General features: G+C 49.0%; 1 protein-coding gene across 1 annotated transcript in view; it reads right to left on the bottom strand.

The window, feature by feature from the left end:
* Positions 1-408: 408 nt before the first annotated feature.
* The window catches only part of SHISAL2A (shisa like 2A), a gene marked incomplete at its 5' end in the record, with an annotated part of 92,506 nt that continues 77,163 nt past the window's right edge, over positions 409-15,751 (bottom strand). The window contains one exon of the mRNA XM_025206656.1: positions 409-713. Within this exon, the coding sequence (XP_025062441.1) occupies positions 637-713 (77 nt within the window). The remainder of the gene's footprint in view (positions 714-15,751) is intronic.

Raw genomic sequence — 15,751 nt, 5'->3', positions numbered from 1 at the left:
AGTAGGGGAAGTGTTTTTTTTCTAACGATGTCTTCTCACCCCTCTTTCCCAGTATGTGGGATTGGTTGGTGAACTAAGGGGAGCAATAAGTGCTCTACGCATTCCTACCAAGGCAGGATCCTACTCCATCTATTAGACACACAAATGGACTTCAGTGCCTAAGTGTAATCCTATTCTACCCAGCTCAAGTCCCTGCAAAACTGTTAATACAAAAGATGGATATGTCCTGCTCATTGCTGCTTTTTTTTTACTTAGTTTTAAGGCTAAAATGACAACATGTGAGAGAAATGCAGGCATTAATGGATTTTCAGGTATGGGACAGGGTGAACATAATCACATTTAGGAGCCTCAGTTCATTTAGGTCCATAATGGGTAAAGTAGAATCTGGCCAAATATGTCCAACCCTTTTATGGACTAGTGGAGTCAAAGAAGTGTCCATCAGATGAATATAGCTGAGCAGTCCCCTGCCCTTCCTTCTAGCCTCTGCACCGCTCTCCTCTGCACTCCACTGGCAGCAGCCAGTCTCTCCAGTTTACACCATCTTCAGCATAGTGTGCCATTTAATTATTGCTTCTTCCTTCTGAAGAGCTGGCCCGTGCTCTGCTGTGCAAGGGAAAAAGCAGTGTGCACCGACATTTAATTCTTTGACTTCTGTAAAAGTGAGCCCAATGCTTGCTCGCTGCCACGCTCAGCACAACTGGTTATTATCAGACCTGGAAAGACAATTCCCATTGGAAAAAAACTGATTCAACAAAATAAACATGTTTCTTAAGAACATATCAATTCTTTCAACATTTTTATGGCTTGCTGAAATGTTTCATTTTGATAAGGCTGAGGCCCTTCCTTTCAACATTATTTGAAGTAGCAGAATATACTATATACCATGTGTAATATTTGAAACGATTCAGTTTGCATAAAATGTAATTGAAACAATGAATCTGAAATGAAGCATTGGGGTGTTGTCAAAATGAAACATTATAATAAAGTTGTTTCAGTGTTTCCAAAATGATGTTTTTCCCCCGAATTTTCATTCTGTGAGAAACGTTGGCATTTATATGTTTTGTTCTGATCTGGGGCAAAAGGAGATGGGCAACGCTGGGGATGGAAATTCTACTTTGTGATATTGTGAGTCTTATGGGGAGACTCTGACTTCGTAGATCCTTTCAGTGTCTTTCTCCTTTTGGATGTAACAGTTTTCCAAAGTGGTGGTTGTCTGTGGGGAGGTATCGTGTTGTGCTTCTTATCCTTCATTTACTGAACTTTTCTTTTATTAGCATTCTTAATGACACACAGATACACCAAAAAGGAACGTGCTCAGTGCCTGGTTTTGTGTGCGTGTGTGTGTTTTGTTTTGTTGGGGGGGGGGGGGGGGGGGGTTTTTTTGTTTTGGGGTGTGGTGTGGTTTTTTTTTTGTTGGGGGGGGGGGGGGTGTTGATTTTTTTTTCCCTTAACACTGATAAAGAATGAGGTCTTTATTATCCTGTTACACAGTGTGCAGCCATTTCCACACCGCAAAGGCGGTGTAGATCTCCATCTGTTTGCTTTGATAATGTTTTACATTCATGCTGGAGAAGTGTGACTGACTATACAGTATAAGGCATTATGGAATCAGGTCACCCATTTTTCCCAACAGACAAGTGCAGTGTGCATTAAAATAATTAAAAAATAGAAAATAGACTGTCTTGGACTACAAAATTCTGCACCTGGTTCAGACTTTTATTCTTCTTTAGTCCCTGCAAAGGGTTCAGGAGTACAGATTCAACATTTTCGCTTAGGCCCATCTCTAGCTGAAAGAGGCTTATTTCTAATGGACTTTGTGTGCTGTGCCCTATCATGTTTTGAAAATGGCCAGACGAAACCTTTGCAATTATTATCTATGCCTCAGTCACTCGTCTTTTCTGGGGCTCTCTTAGTGCATGGGTTTGTCTGCAGCCCCAGAATCATTAATGGCTTCACTTTTGGTCCATCTCAAGGCACACCTGGTGACAATATTGTTTTTCATTTGTGTAGCATACTTTAATTTTTGCTTTTGGAGCAGCTTGTCTTCTGCTAAAAACTATCCATGCTGCAGCAAAGATTTTTGCTATTTATTTTCTAGCTTTGGCTGGAATAAAATGTACAAGTACTTAAGCTGAAGCAGCTTAACGGAAAATAGGCTTCTATACCAGATCACAGTCCAGCACAGAAAATAGCTGTATTTTTCTTACTGAAGTGGTGCAGAGCAATAACCCCGGTTATTGTCTGCCCAACTGCATGTCAGCAACCAAGGCGCATCAAATGGCAGTCAAGGTACAAAGAAAGCCAATTTTGTGCAAAATCCTTCTGTAATCAAAGTACTTGTTTTAAGAACAAAGTTGTTTTTCAGAAAGAAACATAAAACATGCCCAGGATGTCTACGAACGGGCTAAGTTCCCACTTGGCTCATCTTTCGGATGCTGTGGACATGTGGAAATAATGATACTTTATGCCTAACCCTTTGCACCTGATGTCTAGGCCATTTATAAAGTGGATGGCTTTGAATATTGCCATGTTTTACGTGCAAGAAAGTGGAGGTGAAAAAGGGATTAACACAGGAACGCTCCAGGATCAAGCAGTGAGTTACTATTGGGAGTTAAACTCCACCCCTTGACTCCCAGCATCCTGTTCTAACCACTGGCCCATACTGCCTGTGTCAACCTGGTTAGGCTGCATCCCAAAAATCAGACATGGCAGCCTTTGTGGATAGAGTATACAAAAAGGTTGTAAGGTCTGGCATGAGGTGAGGTGTTACAGGCCCTTGAATGCTTGCAAGGAGAGACTGGGGGATGAAAGGATGAACTGGAAAAGATAAACTGGTTCAGAGAAAGCACGGGACTATGGATGGAACACGCAGAGCTGGAAAAAAGAAGAATTTCTCAGAGCAGCCAGGATCTGGGACCTTGTCGTTCTAATGAGAGATCACTTGGGCTGTTTCATTTAGTGACGGTCTGTCGTATTAATGTTGTTATCGCTTAACGAGTGCCCAGGAGCTCTAGGCACAGATTCCTCCCTGCCTCCATTGCATGGTTGTGAAATATTTGAATATTCTTATGAGCATCTAAGGTTAAACTTTTGGTTGTTGAATCTGCTTTTGGCAATAGATTTATAGTTTTACTTTATGTCCACAATATATTCTGCGGTGGCCAACAGGGTGGCACTCGGACCCACACCAGTGGCTTCGGTCACCTTATTTCTCACTACACTTGAGAGTGCAACAGTGGTTCCTGCCAAAACTGCCTCCAAGCCCTGGGCATTGGAACAACACGTGCAGTTCAGCAAACATCACACTAGTACCTCCCTGGGAGAAAGCAGGTTGAAAGATAGCAAGCCTGTGCATAAATCCACTGACTCCTTGCAAGGGTTTTTAATCATCTTCCTTGTAAGCTCTGCAAGTGACCATTGGGACATCACCCCTTACCCACAGGGTCTCTGCTGTATTTCTCTGTGCAAGGAATCATGAGCTTCATAAGTAGGGTGACCATATTATTTTTAAGGAACCCTGAGACACTGTCTGACACGGCCTGAGGTATTGCCTGGGCCGGCTCTGGCCACGGCCCCCGCCACGAGTGGCCAGGGGAGCGGGAAGCCGGGCAGACCCCAGCTAGGGTCCCCGTGCTGCGGGGGAGTGAGGGGAGTTTGATCCCCCTCCCTGCCCTCCTCTCGCCTGAGGCTGCTGCCCGAGCTGGCTCTGGCCATGCTCCCCACTGCATGAGTGGTTAGCAGGGGGGAAAGCCAGGCAGACCCGGGCTGGGGTCCCATGCGAGTAGAAGAGGGGAGGAAGGGGGTTTTAATCCCCCTTCCTCCCCCTGAGCCTGCTGCCCACCCTCCCTCCACTCCCGGGCCCCTCCACTCCAGCGGGGAAAAGTCTGGCAGGGGCTGCTTCGCCCCCTCCACGCAGACCGGGCTGCGCCAGCCGGGTTTCCCACCCCCACCCCCTTGTCAGCCAGCCCTCACTGCTCAGGCTAGGGAGCCAAGGGGCAGGGCCAACCCTGCTCTGCTTGAGCAGACAGCCCAGCCCAGCCCAGGGCTGCAAAGCATGCTGGGATGCTGGGGGACTTGGTTTAACTTGAACTAGGAAGGGGTCTAGCACAGAAGCTCCATAAACCGGTTTGTCCTTGTCACGGCGGGGTCCTTCAGGAGGGCCGTGATCTCCTTACAGCCCCCTCACCGTGCCAAGTCGGCCCAAGGGCACCCTCAAATTCTCGCCCGCCACGTCTTTGATGTTGAGGTAAAGTTGGTAGGCTGCCTTATGGCTCCCTGGGCACGGTTAGCTGGGACCTCTGTCCCTGTGTGTTCCCGGACCCCCTGGGGGCCCCCCGGTATGATGGGTGCTCCCCAGGCACCCTAGCCTTATGGGCTATGCATGGCTCCTACCAACCCCTAATACCACGCCCCAAGCCTTGCTGATGGGATAGATGCTGGTATGTCTCTCTATATACATATACTGCCCATCTCTCGGGCCTCCTCTACATACTCTCGCCCTCTCTTGGGCTCTTTGAGCCCACTCGGCCCCAGAAAAGGGGCAACAGTACAGGGAGGCCCCTTCTCTATAGTGTCGCCCCCTGTCTGGGGCCTTTACACTAGTGCCCCCTCCTGGGGCTCCCCCTGCAATGTTGCCTGAACTCGGGCTTCTAAAATACAGCCCCCCCGTCTGGGGCTCTCTGCACCCACTCTGGGGACTTCTTGGCAACGCCGCCTGATTCTCTGGCCCACTGCGCTGCTACCCCCTCTCACCGGGGCATCCGCAGCACTCTACCCTGCTCCGGGGTTTGTCGCAGCACTAGCCCTTCTTCAGAGGCTCACTGCGCCCACACTGGGCTTCCTAATAATATTGCCCCCTCTCTAGGGCTTGCTGTGCCCCTACTGGTCTTCCTAATAACACTGCCCCCTCTCTGGGGCTCGTCGTGCCCGTGCTGGGGCTTCTCAAAGCCGCCCCTCTCCGGGGCTGGGGTCTACGCACCCCGCAAGTTGCGCCCTCACTGGCGCCGGGGTTCCCATACCACTGGGGTTCCCCCGTAGAATACTGCGCCCTCACTGGCGCCAGGGTCCCATCCCCTGTGGGTCCCTATGAGGACACTGTGCCCTCCTCAGGCACTAGGGCCCCCCACCCCTCTGGGGGTCCCTATGAGGCCTCCTCCAACCCCTATAGCCTCACCCAAACCACTGGTGTAATACCAAAGCTGAACTTAAACTCGAGCCTCCTGGCTATAACTCAAACATAAAGCCTCCTGGCAGAACCATGGTGCTCAAACCTCTCCAAGCTGCCATCCTTCACCCAGCTAGAGCAGTTCCTATGATTCTCGCCTCCTAGCTCCTGCCCCTCCAGCTGCTGGCAGGGAACTGCCAGCCTGGCCTCAGCCCTGGGCTTTATAAGGGCCAGGCCCTGCCTCCTACAGGCAGCTGGCTCTCCTTAGTTGCCCCGGCAACCCGCAGGTGTGCTCGTTACCCTGGCAACCCTCAGCTGGGCTCGTTATGTCCTGCCAGGGCTCTCTCTCCCTCTCCCTGGCAGTTTCCACTCCCTAGGAGCAGAGCACTTAGGTGCCCTGCGACAGTCCTCAATCAGTTAAGTCTGATATGACATTCAACCAGGCTATCTTAAACCAGTTTCAGCCATTTTGAAACCGGTTTATGTGCATTGAACTTCTGTTCTGTTACAGGTTTCAGCCAGTTTCTGATCACTTAAACCAGTTTATGTGTAACTTCTGTCCCTAGCCTTAGTGATCTAAGTTAAAAGTCAATGAGGCCTGTGCTCTTAAATCCCTTTTTATGCTGCTGAAGATCCCATTTATGTGAGGTAATAGAAGTATACAAGGGACATAAACAATCACGGTTCATGGTACAAATCGACTCCTGGGAGATGAGAATGTCCCCTGTTTAGCCCAAAATTACCCACGCTGTGATTTTTTTTTGCATGTTTGTCTCAAGGCTTGCAGACTTATAGACTCATAGAAAGTTAGGGCTGGAAGGGACCTCAGGAGCTCATCTAGCCCAACCTCCTGCTCAAAGCAGGACCAGCCCCAACTGGATCATCCCAGCCAAGGCTTTGTGTAGCAGGGTTTTGAAAACCTCCAAGAATGGAGCTTCCACCACCTCTCTGGGTAACCTGTCCCAGTGTTTCTACCCTACTAATTAGAAAATTCTTCCTAATATCTAATCTAAACTTCCCTTGCTGTAACTTGAGACCGTTGCTCCTTGTTCTGTCATCTGTCACCACTGAGAACAGTCCAGCTCCATCCTCTTACGAACCCCCCTTCAGGTAGTTGAAGGCTGCTATTAAATCCCCCCTTAGTCTTCTCTTCTCTAGACTAAATGCACCAGTTCCCTCAGTCTTTCCTCACGTCATGACCCCCAGCCCCCGAACCATTTTTACTGCCCTCCACTGGACTCTCTCCAACTTGTCCACATCATTTCTGTAATGGGGGGCCCAAAACTGGACACAGTACTCCAGATGTGGTCCCACCAGTGCTGAATAGAGGGGAAGAATCACTTCCCTTAACCTACTGGCAACACTCCTACCCATGCAGCCCAGTATGGCATTAGCTGTCTTGGCAACAAGGGCACACTGCTGGCTCATATTCAGCTTATTGCCCCCTGTCCCCCCTAGTTCCTTTTCTACAGAGCTGCTGCCCAGCCAATCAGCCCCCAGCCTGTCCCAGTGCATGGGATTGCTCCGTCCTAAGTGCAGGACTTTGCACTTGTCCTTGTTGAACCTCATGAGATTTCTTTTGGCCCAATCCTCCAATTTGTCTAGGTTACTGTGAATCCTAGACCTATCCTCCAGTGTATCTATTACTCCCCTGAGCTTGGTGTCACCTGCAGACTTGCTGAGGGTGCCCTCTATGCCATCTTCCAGGTCACTGATGAAGACACTGAACAAAACTGGCCCTAGGACCAACCTCTGGGGGCACTCCACTTGATACCAGCTACCAACTAGACATCAAGCCATTGATTACTACTCTCTGAGCCAGGGGCAGGCAATTATTTTGGGCAGAGGGATGCTTACCCAGTTTTGGCAGGCTGTCGAAGGCTGCATGGGTAGCCCCACCCCTTGACAGGTGCCCCGCCCTTGCCCCCTGGTCACCATCTTGGGACCAATGGGGGCGCCACGAGCAGGGGGGGGGGGGAGCTGGCCCGGCTCCATAGAGCCCCTGCCGGCTGGGACCCCACGCTCCTGCCACCCTGCAATGGGTCCTGCCGGCATTGGCCCCAGGGCACCGGTGTGGGCCCCGTGCTCCCACTGGCTCCCCACCCACTCACACCCAGTGCCCCCCAGCACCGTGGTACAGGTGGGGGGGCAGCGCACAGCCCCAACCCCCAGCCCGTACTTCCTTAGCTTTTCCTGCGAGAATGTTGTGGGAGACTGTATCAAAAGCCTTGCTAAGAGCAAGGTACACCACATCCACCAGTCTCCCCACATCCGCCAAGCCAGTCACCTCATTATAGAAAACAATCAGGTTGGTCCGGCATGACTTGCCCTTGGTGAATCCATGCTGACTGTTCCTAATCACCTTCTTCTCCTCCAAGTGCTTAGAAATGGATTCCTTGAGGATCTACTCCATGATTTTTTCAGGAATTGAGGTGAGGCTGACTGGTCTGTAGTTCCTGGATCCTCCTTCTTCCCTTTCTTGAATATTGGCACTATGTTTACCCTTTTCCAGTCCCTAACCTGTTCTTTTGCCACTGTTGGCTGCTCCCCTCCTCCCCAAACTGCTGCCCGGTGCTGTAGTCTGGGAGCTGACCTTGCCTGTGAAGACTGAGGCAAAGAAGGCATTGAGTACTTCAGCCTTTTCTGCATCCTGTCACAAGGTTGCCTCCCCCATTCAGTAAGGGCCCCACGCTTTCCTTGGTCCTCCTCTTGCTACCAACATACTTGTAGAAACCCTTCTTGTGGACTGCTGTGGTTTGATGCAGTGTGGCAGTTCCTACTGAATACAAGCAACTACTACAGCATCTCAGATACAGCACCCTGGTGTGGTAACTGTGTAAATTGTGATTTATTTTATTGACAAGCACTGTAATTATATTCTGGAGAAGTTATACTTCACTCCCTCTCCTAGGAACTGCTTTGAGGTATTGCCAGATGGCTGCTGCAAGTGGCTGTGTCTGTTCTGCACCAGAACTGGTGGGTAAACAGTTCCTGCTTACAGAGCATAAGTCACTGGGACCTGCAAATGGAAGAGGGCTCTTTGAAGTGTAAATGATTATTAAGGGTTGTTGGTTGTAGCCGTGTTGGTCTAATGACATAGGCAGACAAGATTATTTGGGTAAATGTGATATCATTTATTAGAACAACTAAATAGTTGGAAAAATGGTTCTTTGCAAGCTTTTGGGTACAAACACCCTCCTGCAGGCACAGGGAGAGTTTCATAGAATCGCAGGATCACAGGGCTGGAAGGGACCCTGGAGGATCATCAGGTCCAGCCCCTGCATAAGCAGGAAAGACATCTGGGGTCAGACGACCCCGGCCAGGTGACCGGCCAGTCTTGTCTTGAAGACCTCTAGGGTAGGTGACTGCACCACCTCTGAGGGGAGCTTTTTCCATAGTCTGGACACCCTAGTTGTGAAGAAGTTTTTCCTAAAGATCAGCCTGAAACTATCTTCCAGGAATTTGTGACCATTGTTTCTAGTTTTCCCCCAGGGCACCCTGGTGAACAGTTGTTCACCGAGTCCCTGATGTACGCCTCTGATATAGCAGTAAGCTGCAATCAGGTCCCTTCTCAGCCTACTTTTCTGTAGGCTGAAGAGTCCGAGATCCCTCAGCCTCTCCTCGTATGGCTTGCCATGCAAGTCCCTGATCATATGGGTGGTCCTCCTTGTTGAAGTGCTGCAGCTGCACCAATGTTGAGTAAAGCGGGATAATCACTTCTTTGGATTTACAAGAGATGCGTTGATTGATGCATGCCAGAGTTGTACTGGCCCTAGCAGCTATTGCATCGCATTGCCGGCTCATATTCAAGCTGGGGTCTATTGTTACCCCGAGACCCCTTTCATTTGTAGTGCTGGTCAGGTTAGCAATGCCCAGCCTGTAGGTGTGCTGGGGGTCCTTCCTTCCCAGATGCAGCACTTTTCATTTCTCTACATTGAACCTCATCTGGTTCCCTTCTGCCCCACATGCCAGCCTGTCTAGGTCTGCTTGTATCTGCAGCCTATCTGTGGGTGTGTCCGCACAACCCCATATCTTGGTGTCATCTGCAAAGTTGGCCAATGAGCTTTTCACCCCCTCATCCAGGTCGTTGATGAAGATATTGGACAGCACTGGGCCAAGTACCAGCCCATGGGGTATGCCACTGCCCACATCTCACCAGGACGACACCAATCCATTAATCTGGACTCTCTGCATCCTACCCCGCAACCAGTTTCGCATCCACTTGACGGTTCTGCAGTTGAGCCTGATATTTTCCAGTTTTCTGATCAGTACCTCGTGGGATACCAGGTCAAAGGCTTTCTGGAAATCGAGGTATATGATGTCAACAGCTTTAATCTCATCCAGGCAACGAGACACCTGATCATAGAAAGAAATGAGGTTGGTCACAAGACCTGCCTGCAATGAGGCCATGCTGGCTGTCATTCAGTATCATGCCTTCTGCAAGTTTGTCACATATAGCCTCTTTGATGAATGTGTTTAGGATTTTCCCTGGAATAGAAGTTAAGCTAATTGGCCTGTAGTTTCCTGGGTTTTCATGCTTCCCCTTCTTGAAGATGGGCACAACGCTGGCCCTCTGCCAGTCCTCTGGGATTTCTCCAGAGGCCCATGATTTTTGAAAGACCTTTGCCAGGGGCTCTGCGATTACTTCAGCCAACTCTTGCAGCACTCTTGGGTGGAGTTCATTTGGTCCTGCTGATTTATATATGTCTAATTTCTTTAACTGATCATACACCAGTTCTATGGCAATGGTGGGAATGGTGTCAATCCTGCCCTGCTTGTTCTGTGCTCTACCTGGCATGTTGTTCCCCTTGGTCTTGTGAAAGACCAAGGCAAAATAGTCATTTAGGAGTTCTGTTAAACTCTAAGCAGTAGACTGACCTGGAGGCTGAGGGGACAGACCTGTGGCTGGTCAGGGGAGCACCTGACTGGAAGCTGAAGACAGGAGATATAAGCCTGGGCTGCTGAGGTGGAGTTTCCATTTGTTGTTTCTGTGTGTGCTCTCCTGGGTACAATAGAAGCCAGGATGCAAAATGCAGGTCTGTGAAAATGCAAATCCATGGCAAGAACCTTGTCTGCCAATAATTCAGTGCATCAAGGGGTAGGATAGGCTTTGGATGACTGCAGGATTTTATTCCAAGCCCCTGCCACTGACCTCTTGTGCAATTTCTTTTCTCCATATCTCTGTTTCCCTGCCTGTTAAAATAAATAATATGCCTTCCTCCTCTCACAGCATTGGAAAACTCAATTTTGCAAAAGGTGACTGGTGCATAGAGGCACTGATAGACCAAGGGGGGCCCCTTTTAAGGCTTGAAAAACAGGACTGGGAGTCAGCTGGGTACAGGAGAGACCCTGTGGCCCAAAGCAGGCTAGGGCCTACTCAGGGACCTGAGGGCAGCTCTCCTTATACAACAGAAAATAATTCCATCAAGGTGTGGCAGGAGAGAGAAAAAGGGAGGGTACCCCAGGGAACTGGAGTGGGGCAGCCAGGGAGCTGGAGTGGCCACCAGGGGGCACCAGGGAGCACCACCAGGGGGCATGATGCATGGCCACCAGGGGGCACCATAGCCACCCCTGGGGCCTGGTTCTACTGCAGTCTTATAATTACTGCTGTTCCTTTGGTTCAAATTCTGTCTGTCTTGTGGCATCCTAAATTACCAAGTGCACTTTGGTATACCCTAGGTTTTGCTAAGTGCCAGGAAGTTTTAGGTCATTACAAGGCAAAGATTTGACTAATCTGCATGCTTTCAATTTGGGATTATTAAACATCAAGACAAATTGCTAGGGGTGCACCAATAAAGATTTTTTTGGCTGATATCTATGGCCAATTATTAACAAGCCATATTATCCAGTACTGATCCAATTGCTGATATGCAGCCTGGCAGCTTGGAGAGCAGCATCCAACTGGTAAATCTGTTGAGGTGGGAGAGAAGGGGTGTGGGGGGTGCAGATTGAGGCCCCCATGGTGAGAGAGGGAGGGGGACTGAGGCAGGGGGAGAGGTAGGTGCTGCCTGGGTGGGGTATGGGATGGAGCCACAAGTGGCTCATCTGGGGGCATCGGGGGTGGGGGGCTCCTGCCACTGCATGCACCTCCAGGGGAGTCACAGGGGCCATGGGCCCCTGGATCTGCTCACAGGGTGAGGGTGGGCTGCCCACTGTGGGTTGGGCCTGGGGTGGTGCCAGGTTCTTTCAGGCAGGGGGGGCAGGCGGGTGGGCTGGGGCTGTGCTTGGGGTGGGCAGCAGCAGTGCTCCCAGCACCACCACCGCCCTCCCCTGGGCTGAGCCTGCAGCGGGCAGCCCACCCTCACCCCGTGTACAGATCTGGGGGTGACATGCCCCACTGTGCCACCCCTGGGCGTGCATGCAGCAACAGGAGCCTCCCCACAGATGAGCTGCTCATGGCTCTGTCTCACACCCTGCCCTGCCCTGGCTGAGCAGCCCCTGCCTCACTCCCTCACTCACCATGGGGGCCGTGATCTGCCCTCCCCCCATGCCCCTTCCCTCCCACCCCCATCCCTTCCCCCACCACAGACTTACCAGCCAGGCGTTGCTCTCCAACCTGCCAGGCTGTGCTCCTGGCTCCATGCATGCTGCGGCTGCACACATTTATCAGTGCCATTATTGGCTACGTCAGCCAAAAAAAGCTGATTGCTGATAATGTCCATTTTCCTTTTATTGATGCTGATGCAATATGGACCAGTGTACTGGTGCACCTCTACAAATTGCTGTACTACTGCTCTCGAGAAATGTTGTATAAAGTGCAGTTACTACTTGCCGTACTACTACTACTCAAGAAATGTTGTATGAAGTGTAGTTAAGTGCATGAGCTGATCCTGCATCCACATAGGTTGCAGTGTTGCCATTGAGTTATATGGAGTAGAATTTGGCCCATAAATAAGACACTTTAATTAAGCAATTGTAACTGAAAGAGTTTATATGGGCTGTAAAAAAACATCAGTTACTGTGCCATTGGCTTGCTACCAGAAAGTGTGGTATTAAATCCAAACCAGGTGTGGCGGATGATCATGAATATTTGATCCCACTGAGCAGACCTGCACTTGTTGGGCTGTATTTGCTACTGGCACAAGGAGGCTGCAGGCAAGAACAGGTTGGGGGATCCAGTTCAACAAGACAAGCTGGAATGTTGCTGGGGCTAATTGATGGATCCCTGGTTCCCAAGCCAGACACGGTTATCATCAAGAAAATTGAACATTGTCTTGCTATTGCAATTTGCACATCAGGAGTTCTCGAAAAACAGAGGGAAGAAAGATTTGCGTTAACCACTGTCTCTGTGTTCACTACTACCTTCCTAACTTTTGATGAGGTACAGTCGTTAAGTAGGAGGATGGGCTAATATTTTTCATAACTCAAAAGAAGTGAAAATTGCAGATAGCACTTTACAATGAGAAGTGTAATTTGCATGTATAAATAATAAGTTAGGATCTGTTGAAGATGGACAAGAGCTAATCAGAGAATCTTGGTGAAACAAGCTGTTTTTTGTTACAAAGGTAGCGTTATGATCAAAGTGGTTAGAGTCTGATTGTCAGAAGACAGAACAGTCTTGTTATGTAAGATGGATGGATAATTAAAGTGCTTGAAGACGTTGCTTTTCTCTGCCTCAAAACTCCAGATCCGAACTCACTTACCCTCTGGGCTATTCAGGTATTCAAGAAATTTTACCTTTAGAAAACCTCATACAACTTCGGTTGGGGGGGAGGGGAGGAATGATGCCATTATTAAAATGAATGTTTGACTTTCACATTCGCACACTTGTCTATAAAATCTGGGGGGTTTGTTTTTGTTTTGTTTTGTTTTTTAAAAAAGCCATCCATAAAATCAACTCAGTTCTGTCTTCTGAACAAGGCTAGATGTTGATGGATAGACAGAGCAGAGCAGTGTCACCTGGTGTCTGAGCAGGAGCACAGTAATCTGCAGGGATCTTTGTCAGGGCTTTGTGGCCCATGGGAGACTCCAGAACTCCCTCCTCCCCAGCTGTGTGCTGCCACTGCTGCTGCCTGTCACCTGCATGTAACACTGCTGGGTTGAAAGTAGACAGGGCTGAGTGGCCCCAGCCAGGATAGGAAGGAGGAGGTGCAGCTGAGACAGAGCTGTTGAGCTGGGGAACAGAAACATCAGGTATGGGTCTGTTCTGGGATGCAAGCAGGTGGAGTAAGGTTGGGGTTACCTGGGGCAGGAGCATAGTTCAACGTGCAGTTGGGATATCAGGATAGGGGGGTAAGTAGGGGACTCTTGGGGCAACACGGTGTAAAACCATTGCCATAGTCAAGTAGGGTTGCCAACCCAAAAGGGTTTTTGTTGGGTTGTGTGTGGGGTTTTTTGGTTTTGTTTTTACTGATGTTCTGCAAACTTTTATTGACAAGCCAACTTTTTTACTATGCTTGGTGTTAAACCCCTAAATTTTGAATATGACCATTGGTACTGATGCCCAAGGCCTGGCAGAAGGGTTATATTTAATCTATGTGAAACATGTTAGTGGAAACATGTCAGCAAAAAAGTTTGGTTGTCAGTAAAAAAAAAAAATTAGATTGTCAGTAAAAAAAAATTCTCTTGCATAGAGGTCATGCACATGCGAGCTGTGCTGATCTGCTGATAAACTCTGAAAGCTTGCTGTACATATGGTGCAGAGGCAAATGTGGGTGGGACTGTGCCACCACAGCCTCTCTGGATCCATCCATGACTCCTTACATGTACTCTCAAACCGCATTTGAGAAGATCTATTCTCTTCTATTAGCCCATATTGCAAGGAAACCACAAACAGTTGCAATGACTTTTTTTTTTTGCAGCATGTCACATCGAAAATCATTTTCTGTCCAGGGCTGTATTGTTGTAACCCCCCCTTCCTCCCCCTTCCCAGCTTCTTCACTAGAATTTAAAACTGAACGCTGTTTCAATCTGTTATCAGCAGTACTATCAATTATGCAGCGAGGAAACAAAATCACACTATAAAAGAAAAATTGCAGCAGTTGTTGCTAATGGCAATTAATGTTGAGTACAGAGCTCTAAAAGGAACCTAGAACTGGGAGCCATCTGTTGCAAGCTGCATTTGATGGTAGAGAGGTGTTTTGTTATCTATCTATCTATCTATCTCCTTTTTTCTGCTAGATGCTTTGCCTGCTTAGCTGGCAGGTATTTTTTATCACTAGCATATACCTGCAAATTAACCCAGATCATATTGAAATAACCCTTGATATGATATATTTCTGAACATGGCACATTGAGAATACATGATTCTATCCTCCTATGTGTTTTCTCACTACATTTGTATTTTCCTGATCAAAGGTATGTAGAATTCTTATGAGAATCTGTGGTGAACTTGGAGGTCAATGGACTTGAGTGTCTCTCTCTCACTGGGCTCTGATGGAGGGAACAAATCATTCAAGTTTTACTGGCTCATGGAAGGACACTGCATCTGGACCAAAGGTGGAGGCCTGTATTTGGGAAGCTGGGGTTTGTGAGTTCCAGCGCTGAGAATAGAAGCAAGTTATTGGTGCATCTTATTGGAAATACAGTTCTGCAGTTGAGTTTGAGTTGAGATTCTAGCTGCAAAGTTCAGAAGTATTTGAGTCTGGAGTTCTGGGCTGGTCTCACTTCTTAATACTGACTCTGCTTGATTCTGGTAATTGCAGGGGATGGTGATCCTGTAAGACTATGTACTGCTCAGTATTTAGCACACTTTACTCACTTGCAGGGGGGGAAACATTCAGGAGCCTCCCCACTAGAATGGTGTAGATTATGCCTCTGTTACCCCAGGAGAAATCACATTTTCTGTAGGGCTATGCAGTTTGTGACACATTGCAAAGACTTACTCCTTCACTCAAAGACCATGCTAGGTAAACTGGATATGAAGCAAAAAAGTTGGTCATAAAGAAATAAAGGAGGGAGGAAGAGGAAACGAGGTAATAACATCCCGGGTATTCTACAAAGGATGGTTCTATGATTCTATGGTGGTGGCATCTGCATGGATGTCATCTCAAGATGGAGACCTTGTGCTCGACTGAAGAGTGTGCTGAGGAAAAGATTTGAGGAAGAGAAAGCCTTTCTTGTCCGGTGTCTTCAAAGCTTCATGGCTCTGCTTTTTGTCCTTGTGCCTTTTCCCAGTGGCAATGCCTAGGGGGTGCGTGGGGGTGCATGTGCACCCCATGAGAGTGCTGGTGCACCCCCTGTCAGGCCACACTCCCTGCTCAGGCAATGGGCAGGAGGGGCAGGCAGGAGCACCAGTGCCCCCCCTGCAAGTGCCGGCCGGGGAGTGTGAGCACAGGCTGTAAGCTGTGGCCACTTCTGGAAGCCCCGCAGCCACTTCCAGGAGTGCCACAGCCGCTTTCGGGAGCAACATGGCCACTCACCAGTTACTAAGTTTTGCCATGGGGGGACTCCCCCCCCCACCCCAGTTGGTGCAGTGAGCCATGGGGGGACCCCCTTGGTCAGTGACTGGTCACTGGGGGGGCATGTGCCCCCCTGACTAAGTTGGCACCCGTCACCCATGCCTGTTCCTATTATGAACAGCTCTGATGTCTACCTCAAAGGCTAAAATCCAGATCCATTCCAGTTGTATTTGGCAAAAGACCTGGA

Source organism: Alligator sinensis, unplaced genomic scaffold (genome assembly GCF_000455745.1).
Source record: "Alligator sinensis unplaced genomic scaffold, ASM45574v1 scaffold172_1, whole genome shotgun sequence".
Taxonomy (NCBI): Eukaryota; Metazoa; Chordata; order Crocodylia; family Alligatoridae; genus Alligator; species Alligator sinensis.
The sequence above is the reverse complement of the archived record's forward strand: the minus strand, read 5'-3'. Positions and strand labels throughout refer to the sequence as shown.